This window comes from Alosa sapidissima, chromosome 18 (genome assembly GCF_018492685.1).
Source record: "Alosa sapidissima isolate fAloSap1 chromosome 18, fAloSap1.pri, whole genome shotgun sequence".
Classification (NCBI taxonomy): domain Eukaryota; kingdom Metazoa; phylum Chordata; class Actinopteri; order Clupeiformes; family Clupeidae; genus Alosa; species Alosa sapidissima.
Genome location: NC_055974.1, coordinates 18369612 through 18380488, shown reverse-complemented (window position 1 = coordinate 18380488; position 10877 = coordinate 18369612). Strand labels below are relative to the sequence as shown.

At 39.5% G+C, this 10877-nt stretch overlaps 1 protein-coding gene across 8 annotated transcripts; it reads left to right on the top strand.

The window, feature by feature from the left end:
* Nucleotides 1-3395: 3395 nt before the first annotated feature.
* On the top strand, nt 3396-9396 carry LOC121689429 (butyrophilin subfamily 1 member A1-like). 8 transcript variants are annotated; one of them, XM_042069246.1, is made up of 13 exons: nt 3396-3517; nt 4006-4089; nt 4277-4627; nt 4935-5093; nt 5231-5398; nt 5534-5649; nt 6550-6581; nt 6794-6828; nt 7064-7084; nt 8076-8132; nt 8217-8264; nt 8351-8377; nt 8538-9396. In XM_042069246.1, the coding sequence occupies exons 2-13, from the start codon at nt 4038-4040 to the stop codon at nt 9080-9082; spliced, it is 1611 nt and encodes a 536-aa protein (XP_041925180.1). In that variant the 5' UTR covers nt 3396-3517; nt 4006-4037; the 3' UTR covers nt 9083-9396. The 8 variants fall into 8 exon arrangements, 6 of the variants coding, with proteins under 6 accessions (XP_041925180.1, XP_041925182.1, XP_041925181.1 ...); XM_042069248.1 differs by having other exon boundaries at nt 3408-3517; nt 5534-5614; nt 6550-6582; nt 6796-6828; XM_042069247.1 differs by having other exon boundaries at nt 3408-3517; nt 8076-8111; nt 8214-8264.
* Nucleotides 9397-10877: the final 1481 nt, after the last annotated feature.

Here is a 10877-nt window from a genome sequence, read left to right as displayed (position 1 = left end):
CCTGTTGAAGAAGCCGGGGTTTTTAAAAAGAAACATCAACGATGGCTGCTGCCGCTTGTTTGAAGCTGCTATCACATTGGTTTAAGACAGGGAGTTAGAAGTTTCGCAACTGCTTCCTTATGTTGGAATATGCAACATTGTACAAACATGTAAAGGATACCTATGTGATATCTACAACAGTGGTAGGCTACTGAAAACGGTTTGATATTCTGTTCATTTATAGGCCTACAGTAGGCCTAGCTGGACACGTAGCCGACAGAAAACACATACTTTTGAATTGGTGTGCTATGCGAGCATAACTTGAATGCTACACTTAAGTGTTTGCCATGAAACAATTCCGGCATAATTGCTTTGAACGTTCAGTCTCTCCTCCCCCATTCCTGCTTTTTATGTCCCGGTCAGCCAGAAAGGACAAATGAAACAAAATGCTTGTTTGAACGTGAACGTTTTGTTCAGAGCTGAAAATGCAATTGTGTTTGACAGAGGGCAGAGGTAAATTGCTAGTGACAAAATATTAGCTTTCAGTGTGGCACGATGTCTTTGTAAATTAGCCTACGTTTAATTAAAAATTGGTTAATTCTTCCTGCTTCTCCCTACAACCAGACAGTAGGGGTGAACGATTTTGGAAAAAAATCTAATTGCGATTTTTCTCACCAATATTGCGATTGCGATGCGATATGCGATTATTTTTAAGCTCTTTATCTTCTGTCTTATTCAACAAAGACAAGCAATATATTATTCTATAGTATGACCAACACAAAATTAGATAAGTTAAACATAAACTGTTCTTTCCTGGAGCCCAGGCCTATGTTATGATGACATTAGGTCATTGAATAAGATTGATGAATGAAATATTTTTTATTTAACTATTTTAATCACATTAGTACAGTGGTCCCCAACCACCGGGCCGCAGGACCTTCCTAACCGAGCCGTAACATGAGTATTAAAAAAAATGCATGCAAACTAAACTAAATTTAATTCGCAATAATGTCACGTTTTTACATGGCATAGGCCTATATGCAGTTGTTTGATTGCACACATGTTTGCATTTTGCAAGGTCTATTTTCTTACGTCTGTCTGTCCCGCCTTCAACACTTTTACATATTGCCTTCAGCGCTGCGCAGCCTCAGGTCAGCTCACTTCACTTGATCAGTTCTTGGCGAACGGTAGTGTCACACGAAGTTAGCTAAACTGCTAGAATGAGCAACAAAAAACAAGCATCTTTAGCAGGTCACTGGCCAGAGTGTTTGAGTTGCGAGAGCAGAAAAAAAGTCACCGTTAGCTGCACATTTTAGTGATGAGGACTGGGTGTCAAAACTCGCTTACCTGTGTGACATATTCGGGTTGCTTAATGACCTCAACCTGTCACTCCAGGGGAGAATGACGACTGTCTTTAAACTGGCAGATAAAGTCGCTGCATTTAAAGCCAAGCTTGATTTGTAGGGACGACGAGTGGACTGGGGTGTATTTGATATGTTCCAAAAAGTAGTGGGGGTTTTGGGAGAGACTGAGGCAGGGCCCTTTCTCTCGCAGCTGGTGCGCGGTCACCTTGTTGCGCTCTCAAATGAGTTTGAGCGTTACTTCCCATCCTTCAAAGATTCACGGCAAACCAATGAGTGGGTCCGCAACCCATTTGTCAATATCCCGAATAGTCCTAACTTGTCAGCGCAGGAGGAAGAGCAGTTGATCGAAATTGCAAATGACGGTGGTCTTAAGAGTGTGTATAAGGAAACCTCTCTGGCGGGTTTTTGGATCAAAACCAAAGCAGAATATCCCAAGATAGCCGTAAAAGCGCTGAAAACGTTTCCCACCACGTATCTATGCGAGGCCGGGTTTTCGGCAATGACTGCAACTAGACAATTTGCGCAATCGACTGGACATTTCAAACACACTGAGGGTGTCACTGTCTTCCATCACCCCCAGATGGAAGCTTCTTGTTGCAGGGAAACAAGCAGGGCTCCCACTGATTATATTCGTAATGCACGTTTAGTTCCCATGTTTTGTTCCCATATTTTGTTAAGCATGTTCACACTTATAGATGTAGCTTCAAGTTGTTCAATATTCATAGTTCTTATTGTTCAATTTTCACTTCTCCAAGTTCTCGTTTTTCACAAGAGATCTTACCTTCACTGTTCATACATAACTGGAGCTAGTTCTTTTCAAGTAATGCATGCACAACACATATGGAACATGGAACCCCCAACCCCCGCCGGTCCGTGAAAAAAAAATAGGAATCAAACCGGTCCATTGTACATAAAAGGTTGGGGACCCCTGCATTAGTAGACCTATATTTGTTGAACTTCCAGCCTTGTAAACATTTAATGATTCTTATACATTTCTATTTTGTTTCTATTTCATGTAGATATGATCTTCTTTCGTTAGATCATATAACATGCATGCAAATGAACTAGTTTGTTCATATCACAACAAAGCCAATCGCGGAGACAAACCTCTTTAAACAGGCAAAGTTAGCAGCAGTTAGCAGCATGTATGTAGCCTAGAGCCTTAGCTGGTAAGCTAATGTTAGAACAGCTGGGTTTTTGATGGTTAGCTGTGTCAACTACTTGCGGATAACATTATGCATCAATTCATTACCTGTGAGATGAAATGTTTGCGCCGCCAACCCCCTTGGATATCGCAAATGCCCCTAGTGTCACTGTACTCAAAGTCCCCAGTAAACAAAGTCCCCAGTGCACAGGTTAATGGCTGCTGTGCAGCCTAAACAGTCGTGGAGTTTTAATCATCAGCTGGACAACTGAACGAAGTTACCAGCCAGAGTAGCAGCACAGGGGAATTATGAACTAGAACCAGAGACATGGCAGATTCGAGCAAAAGGTAATGAAGAGGTTTATTTTTAACCAAAGTAGCTCTACTGATCAGACCTTTCTTGACACTGAAGAGTCGGTGGCGCATTGGCAAGCGCAATAAATGCGTTTTGGGGACGTCACATATTACAAAGCGTAATCGCAGCCTGCGGTTTGAAAATCGCGTTTCATCATCACGAAAATAGGGCCCTCTATGTCATAGGCCTACCTGCCAACATAGCTTTAAAAATTCGGGAGGGTGTTAGAACTAACATAACCTTCCATTGTTATTAACCCACTTTTAATTGTACCCCATTTGTTCTTGATAGGCTACTTTATGTTGTTTATTGATGCTGTGTGAAACACTAGTCATACCCTGCATCTTGATCAGTGTTTGCATATTTAACATATGTCATACTGTAGTATACACACTCCTTGCAACGCTGCATTTCGGTCGTTGCTTTTACCTCACCGAAAGCGATACTCTGCATGCCAGTTTATGTAGTCTACAATCCACCCGCCCACATCATCACATGTCCACGTATCAAATATATGTAACCTTTGATCTCATGTCATATAGCAACTGTTAATGAATTGTTTTAGCCTACTGCACAACCACTGGTGCTCGCGTAGGGGAGCGGACTGTGTGAAGAGAAAAAAGCGAGGACTATACCAATCACCTGGAAGACGTAATTCAATCTGTATACACTAATGTAGGTACTATTTCCCTCTACCATAAAACCATTACAGGTGATAGCAAAATTGACATATAGCCTAGTGTAGGCTACTTTTAACTTCTCTACATTTTGTAAAGTGTGACACTACTTTATTTTTTGGTGTATGCAGTTGATATTGATATCACACAAGTGCAAGTGCTTTTAATATTTAAGGGTAGCAATGATAGCAACAATGTTTGTAATTCACTACAACTTAGCTAAAAATTTAGGTTAAACATATTTCTTGTGATTTTGAAAAATGTGTGTGCCATGCGCCAGTCTGATTTATGGGAAATGAGCTCTGCTACTGCCAGTCAATTATTAACTGAGATAAAAAGCGAACAATAACAAGTTTGGCACAAGTAACCATTGAGAGCCTTCATAAGTATGATGCAACAAGTGAATTCAGTTGCTTTACATTTTCTCTTATATTATCATACTGTATGTCCATATCAGCTGTTCTCATTCTGTTTTTTTCTTTGAAGATTCGGAATTGTGACTTCAGTGAACAAAAGCTATGCTGGCGATTTTTTTGGGAATGGTGTTGAACCTTGGCAACACTGTAGCAGGTAAGAATACTCCATTAATTTGTAATCACAAAAGACAAACAGAAATGATACAAGCAATATTAAAAATGAAATGATAAACATAACAGCTATACTTATTACAAATAAACACGATATGGGCAGGTGGGTTCAGCATGTCCCAGTTATGTGTACTCATCACAGCTCTACCCTGTGTCTCCTCGGTCTCCAGACTACTCTTTCAACTTGTCTGTTCCTCACGGCCCAATCCCAGTCCAGCTGGGTTCCTCTGCCACTCTGCCATGCCAGCTCAATCCTCGCCATAATGCTGTAGCCTTCCGAGTTGAATGGAACCGACTTGATAAGGACAGTACTGTAGTTCTACTCCGCGAGAACCGGCAGATCCAGGGGGCATCAGTTGCTCCTGAGTACAGAGATAGAGCATCTCTCATAGGGGACCTAGAGAAGGGGAACGTGTCTCTGAAACTGGAGAACATCACACTGGCAGACAGGGGAGAGTATGTGTGCTTTGTTAAGCACACTACCTGGTATGAAAGAGCCAGTGTGTCACTGAGCATGAAAGGTATTCTACATGTTCAAATAACAATACACTTGCGCTGAATAGGAAAATCATATACTTCTCACTGATGTGTGTTGTGTTATCGTTGGCAACTTTGGCCCCTCTTGAATCTGGTTCTGACTGCCTGCTATAGGTTCAATGCCCCTGAAGGGAATAAATGTGTATACTGTATGCACTCTACTATACAGTATGAGTGAGCCCTTCATGAAGTACAACAGAACAACCAACTTATACTAGCTAGCCTCTAACAGTTTTGTGTTTGTTACTATTGATAACTTTGTCTCCTCTTGATTCTACGTCTGATTATCAGTTGTAGGTTCGGTCCCAGTACTTTCATATACTGAAGTGGGGAAAGACGAGATGAATGTTACCTGTGTGTCAGATGGTTGGTCTTCTCAGCCAACACTTACCTGGAAATACAAACAAGGACGAGAAATTGATAACAACCCAGTCTATGAATACTCAATTGGTAACTGGAACATAGCAACATTATTACATAATACGATTTTGATATCATGACCAAATAATAGCATTTATAATTCCATATAGTGCTAATTGAATTCTCTCTCTCTCTCTCTCTCTCTCTCTCTCTCTCTCTTGTTTCAGATGCTGATGGCCTGGTAAGTGTGGATTCATGGCTGCTGGTCTCTCCCTCTAAGTCAGAGTGGATCTCCTGCTCTGTGTATTTGTCTGATCAGGAGATGAGAGAGAGCAGAGTGATGCCCCAGATCACTAGAACACAGACAGATGCAGTCACCCTGGCCAGCAGCTCTGGTGAGTGTGAAGGGAATTTGGGCTATACCCACCAGCAGATATTTCAGTGACTGAAGGTGAAATAAGTGGTCATAGTCATAATTGGTGTGCTATTGATATGTATTTGATTGTAATAGTTTATTGCTCTGTTTCCAGGCGAATGGAGAGCTGCATTCATAACTATTTTGGTTCTGGTACTTCTGGAGTTCTCTATACTTTTCCTGTTTCATCGTAAAGGTCTGGATCTCAAAAGTACACACAGACTGCTTCTGGTATATACTTATCATTTGCAAGCATGCCATATGTATATTATATAATATTTCAGAAATATCAGTAAATAACTCAATATAATAATTATAACAATATTATTGTTTATTACATGGATCTTCACAAGGCAAGTAGAACGCTCCATTGACTTGAATGGGATTTCCCAAAGTTCTAGCGGTCATTATTTTCGAGGAAAGGACCTCTGAAAAAAATAATGACCGCTGTCAATGGCAACGGAGTTTGTGCTTCAGGTCTTTCATATCACTACGCAAGGACTGGAACTTCGTTCAAAAGTGAAAGCAGACGGTTGATTAGCTGTGTTCTAAAGAATGTTTGTTTCAAGTTCAGCGTGTGTTGTTGCAAACTATTTGTTTCTCAGCAAATGCCACGATGAACGGTAACAAATAGGCTAGGCTATGTAGGCTAAAGTCATATCGAGGGGAGTTTATTATTTCATTTTGGCAAGTAGCCGTGTAATAAGCGGGATAATGTATAGAACGCCGGTCATTATTGGGAAAATAAGTCCCTTCAGGGCAGAACAAGACGGTTCGCCCTGTCGGGACTTATTTTCCCAATAATGACTGGCATTCTATACATTATCCCTTACATAATTTAGTTATATACGAATTCAATGAGTATGTTTGACTCTCTCTACGATGGAAGTAAATGACAGTTTACCATTTAGGTAGCAGTCTACATGTCCTGGAAAATCTAACCCTAGGAGAGAATTAGCATAATGTGTTCTCGTCACTGCCTTCTGAATATGGTGTATTCAGTATGGTGTATGTGAAGAAAATGTGATGATACTGAAAGATTCAGAACTAAAAGTCAGAGATGATTGGTAGGTGTTTGCTTAAGTGTCCATTAATTATGTACACTTCATCTGATCACTATAATTTTTTTAGGGTATATCAATATTGGAAAACAGACAAAAAAAGGTAATATGGTTGACGGGTAAGGTTAAATGCAAACATTTGGACACACCTGGGCATACAGTATGTCATAGTCATAATCACTGTTTTTTGTTGTTGTTTTTTTTTTTTCTTTATCAGTTCACATTCATGTCCGTTTGCTTAATAACTTATTTTCCTTCTTTGTATCATCTGCCGTGTGTAAGGTAATGGATATGTGTTTTTATTTTACTCCTGCAGGGTCGCATGACGAAAGACCAGAATGTATTGCAGGTAGAGTTGTTGTTTTAACCCTACGCTGTGTCACTGCTACCATCATAACCAACATACACACCAGTTAATTTGAAAATAACATAATTTAGTAAAGCCTTCTCGTAGTTCAATCTAACTGGATTGCCTTTGCCCATTTTCATCCTTCTCGTGCTTATCACCACCGATATCATCATCATCATCGTAATCACCACCATTACCATCATCATCTTCTTCTTTTTCCTCCTCTTCTACGCAGAGGAGATAACTCCACTCCAATGTATGTTTGTATTTTATACTACCTTGAAGCACGCACGATAGCACACATTTCACTACAAATATAATCTCCTTGGTGGTGATAATGAAAGTATAAGACAACCTAAAGCATCCTCCTGCAGACATCCTCCATTGTGCTTTTTATGGTCCACATGTCCAGCACTTTGTCATATCCTTGTTCCTGATTCACTTACAGCATCATGCAAAAGTGGTGTTTTTTTTTAGATGTCTCACTTGAGACAGGAAGCTTTAAATCATCTCTCTAAAACTGTTAAACCATATGATTGCAAACAAGCATGGTTGCACACAAAAGCTAGAATCTCACCTTTCACACACACATACACACACACACACTCGCTCTCTGAAATGAAACTCAGATCTCCATATATTTAAAGGAGAATTCCGGTGTGATATTGACCTAAAGTGTATTGAAACATGATACCGAGTGTGAACGTATGTCTCATAGCCCATCTCGGCTTGTCCCCTGAACTCCAAAATCTGGCGCTAGTTAGCCGATGCTACCAACAGCTTTTTCAATAGTGGTGCTTCGGCATCGGGCTAGCCATGCAAATAAATCACTGTTTTACACCCATTTACGAGGCTCAATGTATCTCCACACTTCATTGGTAGACTTCCGAGGGCCCTGACATTTAAAACGAGACATTGTCGAGCAACGAGTAAGAATGAACAGGTATGATAAGGGATCAGATTCCAAAAATAATTCAGTGGAAATGCATGGATTCCAGTTTCTTCCAGTAGCAGCAACTGGAATCCATGCATTTCCACTGAATTATTGATGCCGAAGCACCACTATTGAAAAAGCTGTTGGTAGCATCGGCTAACTAGCGCCAGATTTTGGAGTGCAGGGGACAAGCCGAGATGGGCTATGAGACATACGTTCACACTCGGTATCATGTTTCAATACACTTTAGGTCAATATCACACCGGAATTCTCCTTTAAGACTAAAATATGAAATGACTTCTCTGTCAAATAGATCCAACTGAGCAAAAAGTGCAAACAGCAGAGAAAGCGACAAACACAGTTACAGCAGGTAAGTATAATGTTGCAATACATGACTGAATATAAAAATACACAGGCCATCAAAAAAGACTAAATTGAAGTTATTTTCACACAGTTACGGATAACTCAACCATGACAGATGCTCAGATCATAAAAATAACAGGTAAATGTACACATTTGTATCTTATTTTTATTATCAACAATAATTGATAAAACTAAAAAGACTTATCTGTCTGTCTATTTAAACAGAACTGGATATGGTGAAAGGAAATGCAGGTAAATGTTCAAATGAATTATGAAGGGGGACTCTTATGAATTATGAATGGGGACTCTGTATTCCTTAGACTCCTTAGATTAGAACGGAATAGTGTTTATACAGATCAATTTAGATCTCATAATATTGCTTACATAATTCAATCCTTTTTTATCCCCATAGTGAAACTCACTCTGGATGCTACAATAGCTCCGACTTTCCTGACAATAGCAAAGAATGGAAAATCAGTCACATGTTCTGATCCAAAGAAGCAGGCTCCTCAGGGGGACCACCATCCTCATGTTCTGTGTAATGAGAGACTCAGCTCACACCAGCACTACTGGGAAATCACAGGATATTCTGGAGTTATGGGTATTGCTTCACAACACCTGTACAACAGACAGTTCTGGTATGCAGGAGTGTGTTCAGCAGCAGCTGCAGTAAGTAAAGTAAAGTCCCCTGTAAGTCCAGAACATGGCTTCTGGGTCCTCCATTATCGGAAAGGAACAGGTTATTTTGCCAACACTGAGCCCACAACCCATATACCAGTGGCAAAAGAGTTTAACACACTTGGAGTGTATTTAGACTGTGACAAACACACATTATCATTTTATGATGCTCAAAATAAACAACATCTTTGTACATTTTATAATATTCCACCGCTGAAGATACTTGTTCCTCTAATATGTCCTGGAGTTAAAGACAAAGACTGCATCCAAATAAGTTAACTAGTGTTTCCTCTAGTGACTTTTTAAATGTAGAGTATTATAAGATTCAGGGTCAGACAGCTTCCTTTTGCCTATCATGACTTACTTTGGTCTCTATCAGAAACAGTAATCTGTCCTTTTTACAAATCATCAAATAACTACCCTTCCATCACTACAACAGAAACAAAAAGTGCTAACATAGAAAAAAGACATACAACCCTTAAAGAAATTTGAGGTTTGGTGAACAGTTGCCATAAATTTGCGGCAAGGTCATATTTTCACAAGCAAATTAGGTTTCTGGCAAACATTTGCAGTTAACTTTTGGCAATGTTGCAGCAAATTAGGTTTGTCACCAGAAGTTCACTGGAAGTTTGCCATTATTGGCTAAGTGTGGTGGCAAATCACTGGCGAACACATTTGCCACTAGTGGCAAACTTCTCATTGTTGCCAGAACTTTGCTGGAAGTTTGCCTATAGCAGCCAACAATGGCAAACTTCTGGCAATATTACTCATTTGTTTTCCACAAATTACCCACAAGTTTGCTGCATATCTGCCGCACACATTCAATTTTTGTAAGGGAATATAAAATAAAAAATAAAAACACTGAATAAGGCTGACATGAAACAAAGAAAGTAAAAAAAATCAAAGTGTTATTTCACTGCCAAAAGCTGATTTCAATAGTGTTTCAATGCCGATGTTCTATTTTTTTGGTTTATTTTTTCTTCATAAATGCCATTTTTTAAAATGATAATACAAAGTCTTTTTTTAGTTCCAGCCTATTAAAGGCGCAGTCAGGGATTTTATCAGATTTCAAGCCTAACATATTTTTATCACATCCAGCAATCATCTCCTCACGAGCACTATCTGTCCATTCCGTGAGTACACCTTTAAAAGTGTCTGTAGGCAGCCCAGGCTCCTAAAACTAGAAACAAACAAAGTGGGGGCTGCCCCTACCCCAATACCCTGCGTGGAATTTCTCTGGGAATACTAGAGGTAGGGGTGAGCTACTTCTCTGGCATGTTTCGTTTGGTTATTGGTAATAATGTATGTTTTTTTGCACAAAAGCTTCTGCTAATAAATTTAAATATAAACATAAGCACAAACAAAGAAAATTCCTGACTGTACCTTTAAATTTGCATATGTTAAATGTGCAACTGAAAGACTGAAGTGAGTCGTGACTAGGTTTTATCATTGTAGATTAGAATGGTGTACTATTCAAGGACAGATGCACCGTTGAACTGTGACATACTCTTTGTTCAAAATGGCTTATTATCATGAAATGGTTAATTTTCTCAAAAATGAGAAACATGAACGATATTGGAACTGCAGACACAAAATATTGTTATAGTGAGTTACAGCACTAGTTTGTTAATTTGTTGAAATTTGTGTGTATGTATTTGTTGCATTTGGCCTTGGTCCCCGGCACCCTATTCTCCCCTCCTTTCAACCAGGAACTCCTCCTGAACTCAACTACTGAAAACTGAAATGTATCTGTCAAATAAGAACTAATCAGTCATCTGTGTTTGATGTCATTTTGAATGTTTCAGTGTGAGAAGTAAAAGGGTCTCAGTTGTAGAAATGTAAAGTAATGTTCTTCTGTAGTCTGATAAACACACTCCCATTACCTCCTTTTGTCCTGATACAGATGCCCTGTGTAGGTCTGTGGTGATTAAGTGTGGTGATAACTTTAGTCTTGGAGTCATTCTGCTTCTCAAAACGCCCATGTATGTGTGTAGTCGCATCTATGCTAAGTATGCCATTGTCATATTTTGACTAGGTCTATTTTAGATTGATTTTTGTGTTATCTTTTATATTT